Source organism: Phyllostomus hastatus, unplaced genomic scaffold (genome assembly GCF_019186645.2).
Source record: "Phyllostomus hastatus isolate PE091 unplaced genomic scaffold, TTU_PhHast_1.1 phas_contig_34, whole genome shotgun sequence".
Classification (NCBI taxonomy): domain Eukaryota; kingdom Metazoa; phylum Chordata; class Mammalia; order Chiroptera; family Phyllostomidae; genus Phyllostomus; species Phyllostomus hastatus.
The window spans coordinates 11,081,742-11,101,884 of NW_025333857.1; the positions used below are offsets into that span (position 1 = coordinate 11,081,742).

At 37.0% G+C, this 20,143-nt stretch overlaps 1 protein-coding gene across 4 annotated transcripts in view; it reads right to left on the reverse strand.

Moving 5' to 3' along the window:
• The window catches only part of FOCAD (focadhesin), a 310,882-nt gene that overhangs the window by 272,277 nt on the left and 18,462 nt on the right, over positions 1-20,143 (reverse strand). For 2 of the 4 annotated variants that reach the window (XM_045840183.1, XM_045840186.1), the window contains exon 2: positions 1,423-1,511. In XM_045840183.1, the coding sequence (XP_045696139.1) occupies positions 1,423-1,479 (57 nt within the window). In that variant the 5' untranslated portion in view covers positions 1,480-1,511. Of the gene's footprint in view, positions 1-1,422; positions 1,514-11,878; positions 11,967-20,143 lie in introns of those variants that run through there. The other 2 variants (XM_045840184.1, XM_045840185.1) reach the window with 2 other exon arrangements.

A 20,143-nucleotide genomic window follows, 5' to 3' on the forward strand; every position in this document is an offset into this window, starting at 1 on the left:
GGCTGACAATTCATGTTATACAGTGCTGCATATAATTTAGAATTTGTATTTTATATTAAAAAAGAGCTCTTTCAAACTCATTTAAAAAATCGGGGTCAAGTTCACAAATATACAGGCAGTACCAACTGACTGATGACTACTGCCATCAATTACTAGATGCAACCCAGTATCACAGATGTTAAAATCAGAGAATATAGCCTAAATTGATTTTAAAATTCAAGGATATATCAGCCTACACTGTTACTTTAGTTTTCTAATAACAGAATAATTTAAATAGATGCCCTATAATACAGACACACTTTCATTTAATTTAACAGTAACACACATAGGCATTTCTTGATTATCTGTGCTAGTGAAGGGACACCAGGCACAGAAAAATAAAAATTGTGCACAGGTGGAAGGCAATTGTGCCTAATGACTATTCTTCTCCTTGTTGAAGGGTTCCCCATAGCCAGCTAAGTCAATCCCCCAGCAGGGGCCTCTGAAATCAACTGCTTGAAATTCTTCAAGATGCTGTATATTATTAAGTCTTTAGATAGGTGTCTGCTGTTCCTTTCAACTTTATTCTCATGAGAAAAGGCAGTAAGCTATTATGATTCTTTGACTGACCTCAATGCTTCTAGTTAGCTAAAGGCTAACCAGAAAGCCATCTTTCTTTTAACCCTAATCACTGAAAAGCTCTCTAAAATAAACCACAATCTCTTGCCTGAGATAGTATATAGATTGATGTTTTTAAATCCAGGATATTTTATTTATCAAATGTCATTATTATACAAATTGATTATAGTTGTATAGGGGTAGAATATACCTTTTAAGATATTAATCTCTCATACTCTATAGATGTATATATCAAATGTACAACCATTTATTTGTGTTCTCAATAATTAATTATAGACCAAAAATACATATTCAAGTAGTTAATCAAGGTTTTATTATTCTAAGAAGAAAAGTATGACATGAATAGAAACTGAGCCCTGACCTCAGCTTCAGACATACTTCAGTGTGTCTCAGTTGGCTGGAGCATCATCCCATAACTAAAAGGTTGTGAGTTCGATTCTCAATCAGGGCACATACTCATATATATGTTGTGGGTTGGAATCCCAGTTCAGGTGTGTATAGAAGGCAATCAATCAATGTTTCTTCCTCCCATGGATGTTTCTCTCTCTCCCTTACTCTCTCTCTTGCCCTCTCCCTAAAAGCAACTTAAAAAGTATCCTCAGGTAAAGATAAAAAGAAATAAAAAATTTTAAAAATTGAAGCTCAGGTTGGTCAATTTCAAATATTTACTTTCTTGTCAAATATAAATTTTCAAATTAACTCATATAAAAGTCATTTAATAAAATTATATCTCTATATATAGAGTCAAATATTCAACATTTGTCATCATGAAGCATAAGTAAATAAATAAATAAAAATAATTACCTGTGATTGGATAAGAGAATTTGGAAATTCAAACCTTTTCCTGATATCATCTGACATTTTTGCTTCTCTTACATGTATGTATGCAAATTCTATAACCAAAACAAAAGAATATTTGTTAATCTAGAAAAGGAGTTCAAACCAATTATTACTCAAATAACATTAAAGTAATTCATTCCAAAGTCAACAATGGAAATAAAGCACAGGGCTCTGCAACATAATCCTTGCCGTACACTTCACTGTTAACAACTGCAGTCCTCAAATGCCATGATTGATAAGCCAAAATGCCCAAAAGCTCTTTGTTTTTCCCATTAGAGCTAGTTCAGAAACAGATGAACCACCCTTTTTAAAAAATTCAAAAATTTTAGCCTACACAATATGATTTTTAAAGTTCAACAGCATGCCTGAAATAGAAAGTAATTGTTTTATCAATCAAAACGTCTAAGGGGGAAATAATCAAACTTTTAAAAAAAATGTTTAAACTATGCTTTGCTTTCAAACAAATCTTTCATTTAAACACTAATCCAACTGCTAGTGACAAGTGTAAAGCCTAGGTGAGCTTTTTTCAGGGAGTATAGAAATGGCCTAGAAATGTACACATCAAAACAGATTGCTTGTCTCCTAAGAAAAACCAGCAAGCAATTAGCAACAAACTTCAATATTTACATCACACGTCTCATTCCTACTGGGGTCTTCAACACACACACACACACAGATGAAGGAGGGCAGATGATAAATCAGAAGCACAGAATAAAAGGATTTCCTCAGGATCCCAATTTATCCATTTCCCATGCAGCACTGAAACCCACCAAATTACTACTTTGAAAAATAGCTGCCTTAGCTCACCTATTCATTGCAATATAACTTTCAAAAAATTTATGTCACTATAACACTTCAGGTTACTTAAATAATGGGCTACAAAACCAAGCTCTCCTGATCTCAAAATTGAAGGTAGCTTGTGTTGAACTTGGGGCTCTTTCTAGCTACTTTCCTCCCTTACTCAGCTAACCTCCCTGAATAAAAAATTCATCCTAGCTTTCTTCTTCAACATCTAGGCCTACTTTACTCCCTTAAATTTGATATTTCACAGCACTGAAACTTGTTTTAAGACTGCAAACGATGTCCTCTATCTAAATCTGCTCCTTAGCTGAAGCAGGTCAAAATTTCAGCTTCCCAGTTGCACTAATCTCACCTTCCTTGAAGTTTGCTTCTCTTTTGAATTCCATAAAACATCATAATAGAATTTTCCCAAGTGTGTCTCTGGGAAACCCATAATAAAGAAATTTCAATGGGGAGGAAAAAAAGATATATTGCCATCCTGAAGATCTCATTCACTCACTTAACAAACACTTGCTTCACTAGATGGCTACCGTGTCTTAGAAACTGTTCCAGCAGCTTAGGCTACCTCAGTGAACAAACTAGACACACCTCCTGACATTCACAGAGCTTACAGTCTAGCAGGAAGAGGTAGACAGTGAATTAAAAAATAATAATAATAAATATAGCATGTTAAAAACTGATAAGCACTATGGAGAAAAAGGGAGTAAAGAAGATAGAGTAAAGGGGATGAGAAATGAAGGAAGGACAAACTTTCTGTTTTAAGTATGGTGGCCAGTGTTGGTCTTTTCTAAAGAGGGTGGCATTGGGAATTGCTAGCTATACAGATATCTCTGGAAAGTGTCACAGGCACAGAAAACAGTGAGTGCAAAAGCCTTAGCTAATTAAATGCTTAAGACCTATTCCAGAAAAAGCAGAAATGAACTGGGCACAGAAGGGAAGAGGAAGAGAATTGTAAATCAGAGAATCAGTGAGAAGCCAGATCATAAAAAACCTTGTAGTCTACTGGAAGGACTGATGCATTTATCCTGAATGAAACAGGAAAACTACTACAGAAAGAAAAAAAAGTGATAAGATTTTAATACAATCACTTGAAATGAGAAGTGATCCAATTCTGGATATCATTGAAGGGAGAGCCAACGTGGTTTCTGAAGAATTAGGTAACAGCATAGGAGAAAGAAAGGGTCAAGGGTGACTCCATGTTTTATCTGAACCACTTTATTTTTAATCTCCTTTCTTTTGGAAATTTTACAGATTAAGTAAAACTATTCAAATATTACTTATCAAGTCTTTTTTAAAAAGGGAAATATGCAGTTGCCATCAACTGAGATAAGAAACAAGTTTTGTGGGGGCAGACGAGGAATTCATTTGGAACAGGTAAGTTTTAGAGGACTAATATATATTCAAGGAAATGGCAGGTGGAATCTTGGATACATAAATCTATAATTGGAGAGACTGATCTAAATAATAGTACATATTATTAAAGAATCTGAGAAGTTCTTGAGCAAGAAGTTTGATTAACTTTGCTGATTATGGTACCCTTTTTTCCTAGATATTCATGTTAACAGTCTATACAACCAGCCTTTCCTGGGATCCACATTGGGAAACATTGCTCTCCTGACTCCTCCTATTCCTCTGTCCTCTCTGCTTCTTGAACTCCATCTTCCTTCCCAAAGGCCCCTGAAGTTTATTATATTGTGCTGTCTTCCTTTATGTAAACTCTCCCAGAGCCTTCATCCAATCCATATCTCCAAACACTTACCTACTTTCTCTTCCAAAGTTCTGAACATCAGAAATTGGAGAGATCAATATCAAAACACATATTTTCTCTCTTAAAAACTATTAGCAGACTCCAGTCAAGATGGAGGCATAGGTAAACACAGCTCATCTCCATGCACAACCACATCAAAATTACAACTATAGAACAGCCATCACTCAGAATCATCAAATCAAATTGAACGGAAATCCAACTACAGAATTAAAGAAACCACATCCATCCAGACTGGTAAGTGGGGTGGAGATGTGGAACAGGTTGGGCTTGTCCCACATCCATGTATGGTAGATAAAAATTCAGGGGGATATCTCAGGAGTGACGAGTCCCAGTCCCACATGAGGCCCCTCATCTCAGGGTTCCAGTGCCAGGAAAATAATTCCCCAACCCTCCTGGCTGCAAAAACCAGTGGGAATTGAGTGGGTAGGAGAAACTTCTGGAGTCCAAAGCAGATCCTCTTAAAGTACCCACATATGGACTTATTCAGACTTACTCCCTCAGAACTCTAGCACCAGGGTAGCTGCTTAAAAGACACCAGTGGCATACAAAGAGAAATGGAAGTGTCTGGCATCAAGGCGAGAGCTGGGGACAGCTTCCTCCCAGACAGAAAGGTGGACAGATGCTACTGTCCATTTCTGAACGCTCTATCCACAGAGCCACAGAGCTGGCAGGTGGATTGCATATCTGAGACTCCATCAACCTGGCTAACACTGTTTGCCCCACCCTGGAGATACCAATACCTTGACGCTCTATCCCACTGAACTTATGGACTCACCTAAGCTGCTAACAGTGGCTTTTCCATATGAATGGCTGGTCTTGGTTCTTGCCTCACAACTTCCTAAATCTTTTCAAACATGCAATAGTTGGCATCAGTGAGGCTCCCAGCCCCTGTACCTCTTGCTAAGTGGCCCCAAGCCCTGTACTCACAGAAGCATGTCAAGATTCACAGCTTCATTTTGCCTGGGCATCTCAAAGCCCAGCACTATCTGCAGTTGCTTTATAGCTCATGCAAGGTGGCCCCAGGGCAGGACACAGTGCAGGCTGACCTTGGCTGGCAGCACATGGGAAACCCAGAGCCTGTGCACCCAGTGGACAGCTACAGGCCACATCGGAGCACCATCACCCTACCCCTGCACAGCTGATTCTCCATGGAGGGCAGAGGTTGGTGGTCAGTGGTCACTGCCGGTCCTTGCAGCTGACTGGCCTCGATAAATCCCTCCCACTGACCTGCCAATAGCACTCAAGGCTTAACTATAAGAGGAGGTATACTCAGCCCACATGAAGAGTGTACCTTGAGTACCCAGATTAGGTGATAAGGGAAACTGTGCCACTGGACCCTACAGGACACCTACTACATTTGGCCACACTACCAAGACACCTCATACATAGAAACAAACACAGGGAGGCTGCCAAAATGAAGAGACAAAGAAACATGGCCCAAATGAAAGAACAGATCAACCTCCAGAAAAAGAGCTAAATAAAATGAAGATAAGCAATCTATTAGATGCAGAGTACAAAACACTGGTTAAAAGGATTCTCAAGGAACTTAGTGAGGACCTTAATGGCATAAAAAAGATCCAGTCAGAAATGAAGAATACATTAATTGAAATAAAGAACAATTTACAGGAACTTAACAGTAGAATGGATGAAGGTGAGAATCAAGTCAATGATTTGGAACACGAGAAAGAAAAAAAACAACCAATCAGAATAACAAGAAGGAAAAAAACTCCCCCAAAAATGAGGATAGTGTAAGGAGCCTCTGGGACAACTTCAAGCATTGCAACATTCACTTCATAGGGGTGCTAGAAGGAGGGGAGAATGAGCAAAAAATCAGAAATCTATTTGAAAAAATAATGAAAGAAAACTTCCCTAATTTGGTGAAGGAAATAGACATGCAAGTCCAGGAAGCACAGAAAGTCCCAAACAACATGGATGCTGAGGCCCACACCAAGACACATCATAATTAAAAAAACAAAGGTTAAATATAAAGAGAGAATCTTAAAAGCAGCAAGAGAAAAGCAGTTAGTTAACTATAGGGGAGTTCCAATAAGACTGTCAGCTGATTTCTCGAAAGAAACTTTGCAGGCTAGAAGGGACTGGCAAGAAATATTCACAAAAATAAATTCAAGGTGGATAAATGATTTAATTTTATCCACCTTGAATTAATTAGCTGTGACACTATTAAAGTCCTAGAGGAGAACATAGACAGGAAAATCTCAGATATTTCATGCAGCAACATTTTTACTGATATGTCCTCTAGAGCAAGGGACATAAAGGAAAGAATAAACAAATGAGATCTCATCAAAATAAAAAGCTTCTGCACAGCTAAAGAAAACAGTATTAAAATAAAAAGAGAACTAACTGTATGGGAAAACATATTTGCCAATGATACCTCAGACAAGGGTTTAATCTCCAAAATATATAAAGAACTTACACGACTCCACTCTAGGAAGACAAACAACTCAATTAAAAAATGGGCAAGGGACATGAACAGACACTTCTCCAAGGAGGACATACAGAGGATCCAGAGACACATGAAAAGATGCTCAGTATTGCTAGCTATCAGAGAAATGTAAATTAAAACCACAATGAGATACCACTTCATACTGGTCATAATGCTCATCATAAACAAAGCAACAAACAAGTGTTGGAGAGGTTGTGGAGAAAAGGGAACCCTAGTGCACTGTTCATGGGACTGCAGACTGGTACAACCACTATGGAAAACAGTATGGAATTTTCTCAGAAAACTAAAAATGGATCTGCCTTTTGACCCAGCAATTCCACTGCTAGGATTATATCCTAAGAACCCTGAAACACGAATCCAGAAGAATTTATGTACCCCAATGTTCATAGCAGCACAATTTACAATAGCCAAGTGTTGGAAGCAACCTAGGTGCTCATCAGTAAATGAATGGATCAAAAAACTATGGTACATTTACACAATGGAATTCTATGTAGCAGAAAGAAAGGAGCTCCTACCCTTTGCAACAGCATGGATAGAATCGGAAAACATTATGCTAAGTGAAATAAGCCAGGTGGTGAAAGACAAATACCATACGATCTCACCTTTAACAGGAACCTAAACAACAAAACAAACAAACAAGCAAAATATAACCAAAGACACTGAAATAGAGAACAGGCTGACAGTGACCACAGGGGAGAGGGAAGGGAATTTCAGGGGACAAGGAAGGGTTTACAGGAACAAGTGTAAAGGACATACGGACAAAAATTGCGGTGGGGGGAGTAGAAATGGGAGGGAGGTGGGGAGGACTGCAGGGTTTGGCTGGGATGGGAGTAAAAGACAGAAAACTCTACTGGAACAACAATCAAAATTTTTTCTAAAAAAAGAAATATTCAAAGTCATGAAAAACAGGGACCTACAGGCAAGATTGCTCTACCCAGCAAAGCTATCACTGAGAATATAAGGTCAGATAAAGAGCTTCATAGACAAGAAAAAAATTAGAGGGGTTAATCATCACCAACCCATTGTTATATGAAATACAAAGAGATTTATTTAAGAAAATGAGGATCAAAACTATGAAGAATAAAATGGCAGTAAATACATATCTATCAACAATTATCTAAAAAATGAAGTAAACAAAAATGAGGAACAGAGACATAATTGTGAATATGGAGAATGTTTTGTTGGTTGTTAGATGGGAAGGAGTTGTAGGGGAACAGGTGAAGAGGTGAGGGGATTAAAAAGTATAAATTATAAGTTATAGAATAGTCATGGGGATGTAAAGTACAGCACAGGAAATAGAGTAGCCAAAGAACATATACACATGACCGATGGACATGAACACTGGTATGAGGATTGTCTGATGGAGTAGGGGATATTGAGTGAAGGGGACAAAGGAGAAAAAAAATGGGACAGCTATAAAAGTAATCAATAAAATATAATTTTAAAAAAACTGTACACATTTTAGTCCATACTGTCCCAATTCTCCTCTCACAATTTCCCTCCCACCATTCTCTAAATCTAGTCAGTCCCAAAGTTGATTTCATTCTTTTCAGCGTCTTGAAGTCTACTTTTCCTATCTATCTCTATACTATTCATCTGAGTTTCTCATTCTAGTATACTCTAATAACTGCTTAGTCTTGCTTGAATTCATTCCATACACTGTCAGATCAATTGTCCTAAAAAGCTATTTCCATCACATCATGTCCCTGTGAAAAATTAAGACCAAGTTTTCAATAGCCTGTCCGATTAAATGCAAATTCCAATGCCTAGTTTTTAAGCCCTCCAACAACCATCTCACCTATTCAACTGCATTTTTACTGCTGTCTAATTCCAATCTGGCTAAAACCATTTTCAAAATAGTCCCACATGCTCAAAATCTGATCATTCCTAAGAGATCTTACTCATGCTCTTCTCTCCCACATAAAATGACCTTCTGCATTCTCACTATTTAAAGATGAAATGCTTTTCGTACCACATCTTCTCTGTTGACTTTCCCAAGTAGCCACATCTTACAGTAATCACTCTGCTTTATATTCCTCAGTGCTGTTGCATTTGGTCTGACCTGTGCCATCATGGGACTGTTCACATTAGGATTGTTGGTATTTTTCTGTAAAGGGTCAAACAGCAACTGATAAAGCCTGCCATTGTAGCAGGAAAGCAGCTACGGACCACAGCTGTGCTCCAGCAAAACTTTATTTGCAAAAATAGAAGGCAGGTAGGCCATGGTTTACTGACTTCTGGTTTACATAATGACTATCACTTAAATTAATTTATAAAATTTGTTGATGCAATTGCAACAACTGACACTCAAACTGGCCCCTGTGCCTCCAGGCTCAGTTAAATATAAAAATAAGGTGAATTACATACTTTTTATTATCTAAAACTTTTTCATGCCCCTATATTATGAAGGAAATTCGTCATGTTAGGCTTTATACATGGAATGCAGTGATATATAATAAGCAATATTCTTAATTACATAAGCAATAGGGAATTTTATGTTACTACTTTTGTAAACAAACCTTGGCTAAAGCAATGGGTATAATATAACATGTAATTCAGCAAAAGAGTCCCAGCTAGAGGAATCCAAGTGCAGTTTTCTGATGATCTAATCCAACTCAACAGAAAGTAGACTGTACATTATCCAGAGAAGTAGATGGTTATCGGCATATCACAGAATATACTTGCCTGAATGTCAACAGTGATAGAGCTAAATAAAATAAAATGTGGGCTCATACTCTAGGATCCAAACTCAGAATAGGGGAACTCCAAAGTACTTTGGGAGCCAGATGAGCAGCTGGTTAGGCTAATAGATTATTATGGCAGTGAAGAGGCCAAACCATCCAGAAAAACGACTATCTCTAAAAGGTGGCCAATGGAGTGAGTACAATTTTTTCAAAATTACTTAAGTATAGATGGCAAATACCTATGCTGACAAAAGACAGCCTTTATTTTGATGTGACACTTTAGAGAGTGAACACATTTTTTAATCTATAGTAACTTTATCTTCCCTAAAAAATGGTCATTAAGCATTCTCAAAACCACTACCCAAGCCAGAATATGATTTGATATCATCCTTGATTTGCTATGCTGGGCCTACAAATTGTAAGGGTTTTCATCTGCTGGAGACTTATATCTCAAGGTTAATCACAACCATTTGGCTTTTTACAGTATTAAAACATCATATTCTCTCAGGGAATTTCAAAAAAGAACACATACGCCTACTTTAGCATTGGCAGTGCAGTGTGTGTCCTACTTTATTTTAACTTCAACTACCCTTGGGCACTTTATACATTAAAAAGAAGACAATTTCTTCTTACCATGGCATTCTTTACCAAAAGGAAACGTGGCACAATACACTCCATAAACCACATGATACAAGAAGAGTGTTTGATTTTAAAAGATTTATCTGCAACCCATCATTGTGCCTTTTTTGGTCTGTCTAAATCTAAATCAGAAAGAGAATTTTTAATGAGATCTAAAGTTCCAAGTGAACCAAAGCATTTGTTTAACTTAAGCAATTATCTTATCTGTCAAGGCATTTCAGCCCCTTGAGAACACTTTCGAGAAAATAAAACTATCAATTGCACTCCAGAAGTAATAAAGGAGCAGCAGACAGATAAAGCACTTTAGGTTTTAAACTATCTCAATACTTTCTCTAGGATACAACAACAGACAATCATATATCACACAAAAGTATTTGGTGTCAAACTTCAAATGAAGGGCACAATCTGAAACACAAGAAAAATCTATCTAATTATATTCACAAGAGCAAAGGAAAGGCAACAGAAAAATTATGCAGGGTAGTTGGCTGGGGTGGGAGGTGTGGGGGTGAGTTGTCTGTTGGTCAGAGAAAGATGACTTTCAGCACTCTTGACTATGAAATTTCTACATAAAAAGAGCTCAGAGCAGTGACGTAGGAAAAGTTGGGGCTATAGAGAACACATTCTTGAATCTAGTTTACATGAACAATGTCAACAGCAGACAGAAGAAAATATATATTTCAGTCACATTAATGGGGCCCTATGTTTGAGACACAAAATCTAGGGCTTTTATTTTCTTTCTAACACTTTATCAATTATACCAATTATACATTATGCATATATTTAGTTTCTTCCTCCCACAAATCAAGCTGTAGAACCATAAGCCTGAGAATTTTAAACACATATTTTGGCAATTTTTCTTTTTTACCACTTTTTAAAATGGCTTATAGAATTGCTAATGGATACCATCAATAAATTTGAGCTGATTTTATAAGTTTATTGAGACTGTGGCTCAGAGGTATGTCCCAGACACTTTCATCATCCTACATGAAATCCTGGCACCTGTTAGAGCTCAAGCTTAGCCTGAGCTCTTGCTTCAAAAGCTTCAAAATCCAACTATTACCTGTATTCTCCAATTAACAGGCTAAGACAATTAGAGCGCTCTCACTATATAACTCATAAAAATGGAAAGATCATGGGGAAATCATAATGGAAAGTTTTCAACAATAACAAGTATAAGAAAACAGTAATTTCATATCATTATATTCTAAAAGACATCACTAAATCATTGTTAAATTAGGCTGAGAGTAGAAAATACTTTCATGTCAGCAGTAATTGCAAAATCAAGCCAAGGCAGAAGGCAACTACGTGGGGTGACAGAGCTACTTGATCAATATTATAATCAGAGAAAGCAGAAAGTGCATCGATGTGGCAGAGACCATGAACTTCAATATCTGTGCTCTCCTTTTCCAATATTAATAAGCTGTAGCCTGATCAGCTCAGTTACATTTCCTAGTCTCAAGTATGGCTTGTCTGACCATGTGTGTAATCAAGTTCTCTTTAGTGGTGTTCAAGCAGACGTGACATGCCACTTCCAGGCTGCGGACTGCTTCCTCTACTGTATTCCCAACCAAAACTGGGTCTTGGCAACAACTCAAAATCAATTATGTGCATAAAGTGGTGCCTCTAAGATAGTGATTTTTAACTGATGTGCTGCAATAATTTTTAAAACATGCAATACCTGACTATTTCACCAGTGGCACTGATATCTTTTTCCTTAGACTGTCAAATTAAAAAAAAATGACAACAGTCAACACAACAGCCATCCGGTGTGAATTAAACAAAATTATAGTTATTTTTTGGTGTGCCACAGAATTTTAGTAATTAGTTTATGTGTGCCATGGGATGAAAAAGGTTAAAAACTGCCACTCTAAGACATTGTTGAATAAACAAGATGGAAGGAACCTGAATTTTTAAATGACATTAGAGCAGAACTGAACACCTGGAACTCTGAGAAAGAAAATTTCTACTTCACCTGAACCACTGAATTTTGGGGCCTCTTTGTTGCAGTAGCTAGTAGTTCCATAATAATAATACCTGAGATAATAATAATAATGATAATAATACCTGAGATCACCTCCCTTTAGGACTTTTTTCCATTGGCAAAAATGAAGAAACTGAATGTTAGGTTAAGCAACTTGCCAAAAAGACAAATCACACTGGCAGTTCAAGTGAGAAGAGAGGTTTCCTGACTTCCAACCCAGTGTTTCCCTGGACCATCAATGACATGAGACATGAGCACCACGGTCCACATCACTGCATCACGTCCTAGGAATTTTAAGATTTATAATTAAAATGCTGAGCAAATTTAGGTATTATGACTTCTAATGATCTCACCAGTTGCAAGTTACTGAAATACATCAAATTGCTGTCAAATTTCTGCCTTGCCTTTACAGTTGATTTCCTTCTCAGTTATATCACATGCTACTTTACTCATAGATTTTGACATGGCAATCTAAACTAAAATCAAAGGCAGGAAATTTCAAGTTAGATCTGTTTCTGTCCAGAAGAACCAGGCATTAAAGAAACAAAACCACCAATTGAATGCCTGGGTTGTTACAATATTTTCTCTAATTATTCTTAAATAACCTCTAATATATGTATTTACACATAATATAAACATATAAGTCTATAAGGGAATATAGATGAACAATAATTTCTTTAATCTTATTTAAAGACTTAATTTATCTCTAGAAATTTCATAGTATCCAATCTAAATATTCAAAAAAGCCTTCAAATTGGCTCCTTTATGACATCATTTTTTCCAATATTATAATTTTTAGATATTTTTGCTCCACCAAAGAATACTCAAATTGCTCAGTATATTTTTTGAATAAATATTTTATGTTGATACAAATAATCTTTACTGTATACTTATAATAAAACTGATGCCTAATCATTTTAAAGATGTACAGACCAGTAAAAAAGACAACCCACAAAATGGGAGAAATATTCACCGAAACATCTGATGAGGGGTTGATATCCAAAATTTATAAGGAATTTACAAAATTCAACACCAAAAGAACAAACAACCCAATTGAAAAATGGGCAAATGTCCTTGATAAACACATCCAAACAGGACATATGGATGACCAAAAAACATATGAAAAGATGCTCGCTCACCCTGGCTAGTGTGGCTCAGTAGACTGAGTGCTGGCCTGCAATCCAAAGAGTTGACGATTAGATTCCCAGTCAGGGCACATGCCTGGGTTGCGGGTCAGGTCCCCAGCTCACAAGAGGCAACAACACATCAATGTTTCTATCCCCTATTTCTCCCTCCCTTCCCCTCTAAAAATAAATAAATAAAATCTTTTTTTAAAAATAAATAAAAAGCTGCTCAATGTCACTAATCATCAGAGAAATGAAAATTAAAACCACAATGTGATATCATCTCACAACTGTCAAAATGTCTATTATCAATAAATCAACAAACAACAAGTGCTGGCAAGGATGTAGAGAAAGAGGTACACTTTGCACTGTTGGTGGGAATACAGACTGGTACAGCTACTGTGGAAAGCAGTATGGAAATACCTCAAAAGATTAAAAATGGATCTGCCTTTTGACCCAGCTATCCCACTTCTGGGACTACATCTGACACTAATTTGAAAGAGCATAAGCACCCCTATGTTCATGATAGCATTATTTATAATCACCAAGATATGGAAGCAGTCCAAGTGTCCATCAGTAGATGAGTAGATAAAACAACTATGGGATAGTTACACAATGAAATACTACTCAGATATAAAAAAGAAGAAAATTTTACCCTTTGCAACAGTGTGGATGGACCTGGAGAACATTACATTAAATGAAATAAGCCAGTCAGAGATAGACAAATGCCATATTTCACTCACATGTGGAATCTAATGAACAAACTGAACTAACAGGGACAATGGGGACAGACTCATAGACGGAGAGCAGGATGACAGCTACTGGAAGAGGAAGAGGTTAGTGGGTAGAAGGATTGAGTAAAAAGGAAAAAGGACTCATTGACATGGACAACAGTGTGGTGATTGCTGGGAAGAGGGGGGTATAAGGGGACAAAATGGTAATAAAAAATACATTAAAGATTAAATTGTTTTAAAATAGGAAAGACATGCTAAAATTTATACACATGCACACACTTTAAGTAGGACCTAATGGAACCATTTAAACAAGTGTTGAAATGTGACCCATAATTGGGACTGCACCAGTGTGTTGTAAGTTTTACTTCCCACCGTAGTGGCCTTCAGAGGACAAAAACAGCCCTGGAGTGTATAACTGGTGCTGTTGCCACTGGTGTTGCCACGGTGGTTATTTACATTCAACTTCTCTCTACTTCCTTGGAACCATGTGCATTAGTAATAATAAAGCTGCTGAAACAAATAGATGCTTTAGAAATATAAAAAAATAATCTGATTAAAATCTCCATATTCATTATCTTACTTCAAATGCCATTATTATTATTAAAATCTAATAAAACACCACAGATGTATTTTATAGGTATATTTCCTCCCCTCAAAAATGATTCAAATTGTGTGCACTGGTTCGGAAACATAACTTCTTGGCAAATATCAACATGATACAAGCTGAAGTATTTATGGGGTAATCGCGTAACATTTGGGATTTTCTATAAAATACTCCGGTCTATCTCCAGAAAGAAGAAAAAGGAGAGAATAATAAGAAAAACAAAAACATCTAAAAGTTAATAGATGAGCACATTAAAGTTTACAACACTATTTTATTTTCATGTATGTTTGATATTTTCCATAATAAAAGTTTTAGCCCCTCCACCATGTGAGGACACAGAGAGAAGGCACTGGCTATGAACCAGGAAGAAGGTTCTCATCCAACTATGCTGGTACCCTAAACTCACCCTTCCAGCCTCCAGAACAACAAGAATTAAATTTCTGTTGTTTATTAAAAAAAAAAAATTAAACCCCAAGTATGAGGTTCTTAGTAGGGGCCAGGCAAGATTCTAAGCATTTCACCTCATTAATTCATTTAACCTTCACAATAACACTATAAGATACGAACTCATTTGACAGATGAAGAAACTCAGGCACAAAAAAGTTAATATTCCCAAGGTCATTTAGTAAGTTGGAGTTTAAATGCAGGTGATCTGGGTACAAATATACATAGAAAAGCCTGGAAAATATAAACTATGGGTAATTTTTTTATTTTTGCTTGTTCCTATTTTCTAATCTTTTCCCACATGAACATGTTTTTCTATAATGGGAAAATCTTTATTAATATACTAACTTCTAAAAATAGAGGAAATGTGTTTCTGAAACTCAAAATACTGTAAGCGTAGAACTCCATCATTAACAGATATGTTAAAGTGAGCAGCAACAAACTAGGGAAATTTTAGAAATGATAAAAGATTAATCACTTTGTCAGCCATTTAACCAATTCTTTCTTTCAGGGGTGTCCAACCCTTGGCCTGCAGTCCACATGCGGCTCAGGGTGGCCATGAATACAGGTCAACACAAAATCATAAATTTAATTAAAATCTTTTATTTGCTCATCAGTTTTAGTTAGTGTTTGGCCCACGACAACTCTTCCTCTCCCAGTGTGGCCCAGAGACGCCAAAAGGTTGGACATCCCTGCTTACAGAAAGAATAATATTGAAAAGAGGTCAATGTAATTTAACTGGGTAGATTCAATTAACTTTAGACCATTTTAAAATTTCCTCCATTTCCAAGGAGAAACTTACCCATTACTAAAGTTTTCCCAATTAGAATCCTGGGGAATTTTACATCAGAGTAAAAACTCTTACTCTTAAAAAGAATTATATAGATTTAAAGCAAGTTTCTCTTAAATGTTGCAAAATGACCTATCAACCTCATTTCTTATTTTTCATGAAAACTAAATTATTAAATTTATGTAGAATGGAAATTATAGTTCAGTTACTTTAACTTGCATTCTTGGTAGTAATGAGAGCTGAAGGTCAAATGAGCAAAGGAAATTTACAGGAAGATAGTAAATTTCCCTGCTGTTAACTAAGTCAATGTAGCCCAAAATGGACACAGAGAATACCACTATATTCCAGTCCTGAATGACTACAATCATAAAACAATATAAGAACCACACTATTAGAAGAATTGTTCTGAAAATGTTCAAATAAATAAGATAAATGTTGCACTGTGAAGCAATGCCATACAGGTTTTGCATGGGTGGGGTTGGAGAGGACAATTGATGCAAACCTGGCCCCAGCACTAGCCATTAAAAAATTAAGGTTAATCACTTACTGCCTCAGTAAATCACTTGAAGCCATTTCCTCATTGGTTAGACATGGGAACACCTGACACACAAGGCAGTGTGAATAATAATATGAGGTGTGCTTAAAAGCCAAGGAGGTCTTGATATAGTCTGTACTCTAAAAATGTTTTTCCTCTCTCTCAATACCACATGAGATAGTCAAGAGAGGTGAATAATGGAAAAGAATGCATTTTAGTAAAAAGGAGGACATCTCTAATCAAAGACCAGGGGATCTTGTACCTGAGTTACCAGATAGAGAAATAAGACACCAGGCCAAGGTGAGGAAATGCATGAGATTCCCATTCAAAATACAGTTGACTTCTAACTCACTTTCCTAAAACTTCTCAATAGCTTCCCACTACACCAGGTAATAAAATCCTACCTCTTTTCCGCAGCCAAAGTTCCTACATGATTTGATCTCACAACTCCCCCTCAGTAAGGGAGCTTCAGCCACACTGACCTCCAGTTTGCTCCATGAACCCCCACGTTCTTTCCATGTCCAGGTGTGCAACCCTGAGGCCTCTCAGCCTCAAGAGTTCTTGCTCTTGTTCAAACAACTGACTCGTCTCACCCTTCACATTTTCCCTTGAGCCTTCCCTAGCATCCAGCCTCAAGGAGATCCCCACCTGCTCCCCACAGAGACCCACTGTTGTATCCCTCATAGTTTTGATCACATATGCAGATGATCATCATTTACTTATTTCTGCTGCCCTTCTCTACCCACCACTGAAGTGCAAACTCTTGAGGACATAGAGCTGGTCTCTCCTTTTGATCATTATAACTCCAGCATATAACAAGTACCTGTTCGATGAAGTCTCACTGTACAAACACAAAGCACAACATATGATTTAGAAATCCATGTTGGATGAAACAGCTCCTATGTGCCAAGCACTCAACAGAATACTTTAAATAGCGAATCCAATTGGATTGTCACGATTACTCTGAGGTGAATAGTATTAACTCCATTTCCTATACGAGAAAAAAAAGAAGCTCAGAAAGAAAGTGCTAACTTGCCTAAGGTTATAGAGTGGTATTAATAGCCAGAATTTACTGAAAATTTTACCATGGGCCAGGCAGGCACTATCAAGCTCTTATATGGATTCTCTCACCCGATATTCAAAACAACCCCATGATATCATGACATAGTACTATTATTATCTTCATTTTTTTATTAAAAAATAGTGCGGCAAAAAGAGGTCAAAATTACATGCTAATTATGTAAGAAGCACAGCATGGATATAAATGGTGCAGTCTCCAAAGCTCTCATTCTTAACCACTCCTCTATAAAGTATGGTTGACAGAGTTTTTATAAAATTAAGATAATCTATTAAAACACTTCACTCAGAATGAGACACAGAATGCATTTTAAACATTAGCTATTATTCTTAGTCTGAATCTAACACCTAGCAAATCTTATTTTTTTTAAAAATGCTCAGGTTCAGATACAGAGTTAAATCAGGTTCCCAAAGCAGTTCATCAACATGTAAAATCAGCTCTGTATCTTTATATATACTGCAATCCTAAAAACATGCAATCAAATCTAATGTGCAAATGTTACATATTAAAGGGGCGCTCTGTGCTGGGCACAAAACACAGAAATTAACAATCTAAATGTAATCCTCAGCCTTGTGGCACCACACAAGCAATACATCTCCCATTTCTGTGTATGGTCTTTGATTTTATACTTTTATTTCACCATTGACCATTTAGTTTAAGTGCAATGAGCATCCATCAAAGGATAACAATTGCCCACTTACATCACAGCAATTAGTGTAGATCTTTAGTAAATTCATGCTTCTTGCCACTGATGTCAAGTCATTCATATTTACATTTTCCACTTTTTTAATAAATATTCATTAAAATAAATGAAAGCAATTATTTGCCCAAATGATTGCTCAAACACTACCACACAGTCACAGATGGCTATTCTGCTGCAAATGAACACTTGCCTGGCAGGTAGCCCCACCACGTGACAGTTCAGAGCACAGCTTGACGAGACAGGGAAATTTCTGGGTGAATGACTTTACTTGTAAAAACACAGAGTTTGAAATAACAGTGGAACGTTCTGGAAGCAGGAAGATCAAGAGAAAGCCACTTCATGTTTTTCTCAGTTCCTGCAGCTGCCACAGAAAACAGGGCTTGAACTATAATTTGACAGCATATTCCAGGCAAGGAGAATATGAGGGAGGATACGGTGTAGAGGAGCCACACTGCAGAGCTAGGAGCAGACAGTATCTAGGCCCCTTTCAACTCTCAGAGGACTGGAATCAGTCCTCAAGATCAGTACATCTCACTCATTCTGAGGAGGCTAGCTTCCATCTGTGCAGCAGCTGCAGCTGCCCAGACACTAGTGAAACATCTCAAGCAGGAAGGGCTCTTCACTGAACAACTCCGCTGCATTATTCTCCTGGACTTTTGAGTTTCTTGAGGGAAGCAGCTGAGTCTTGTTCACCTACTGCAGGGCATGGTGCATAATAAATGTTTTTTGAATTATTGTGCTTAGCACCATACCTAACATACAATAGACTCAAAAAAGAAGTTAAGACTCAGAATTCTACTGTTTCCAGACCAACTTTCTCAAACAGAAAGTGATAGAGAAGAATCTATATCTCTTTCTAATTAAGACTCATGAACAAAGACAAAATTATGTTAATAAGAAATGGAAATAAATAATAAATTTGTAAACAACTTTATTTTCAAATTAATACGGTAACCTGAATTCGGTTATCTACACATTAAGAATTTGAAAACAATTATTTCTTTTCACAGACCTTTCTCCCAGCATTTAATTTTATTTATTTAACTGATCAAATAACTTTTGAATAGGTAGTATAAAGATGAATTTCAGCCACATCCAAATCCCAAATCAGTGGTCCAAATTAGTGAGATTTTATTACATTGTTATTCATTTTGGTACATTTTCTTAAAAACAAAAAAAGAAGAACGTCAAAGAACACATGTAAAAGCTCCCAAGACTGGTTCTTCACAGTTTCCAGATGAACATAATAGAGATGAAAAAGAATCTTGGTTATTTGAACACATCATAAGTGTTACATGAATACTTCAGGTGATAGCTATTATTTATCACAGCTTTGCTCTTAATCTGTTACATAAGACAACCTTTTAAAAACTGGCAGCATCACCTCTGTGTAGTTCCCACTAGGTAAAAGGCATTTTAAACATGTAATTATCCAAAGAAGTAACATTTACTAATTTTCTATTGCACAGCTAACATTACTCATGGCTGTTTTTATTTGTAGGGTGCTTGATAATCATATATTATTGGTTAACCTTCACCACCATCCTGGACAGAAGGTCCCTAGTAAGTCTTTACGTATTAGCAAAGAGACATTAAGCAGCACATTTAATGAACACAAGAGGATCCTGAAAGGAAATGCTGATAACCAGTTGGCACAGTAGACATGTAGAATGTTTTTCAGATAAATTCAATTATATTTTTAAAAAGAGGTGGAAAATCATGTAGCATGATTTTTCCTTTATGAGAATTTAAAATTTTAGAGTTCATAACCAATGCATACATACATATCTAAGTATTACAGGTTCATATGTGTGTATCCATATATATGAGTTAAATGGAACTTTTGAACAGTATGTTGTATTTGAAACCGCCCTGCCTGGTTTCAGAAGCTATAATTCTCCATGACTAAGGCTGAGTGAGAGACCTTGGAACCATAATCCACTAAGGAGACAAAACTTATCCCCCTGGCAGGGGCACCGCCTCTGCCCCTTTTTACTGCACCCTGCTTGGCCCCAGGTGGATAACTGGTTAGCCAATGACAGGTAAGATTCCTCAAGGGAGGGATGACCTAAGACAGGCACAGTCATGAAGGGGCCCTCAGGAACAGGCTTGGGGGACTATAGAAGAAGGGGGTGATGGACCTTCACCCCTTGGCTTTGACATAGCATTCAGAGTCCTCATTCTGTCTGCAAGAAGTCTCCTAATCTCTTGGCTGCCTTACTTCCCCTGCCTGACTTAAGCCTGAAACAATGCTGGAGGTGGGTACAGCCCTGGGCAGGAATAGGCAGTTCCCTGGGGCAATTGGGCCTAAGAAAGAATGCATAAAATCCTGTGAA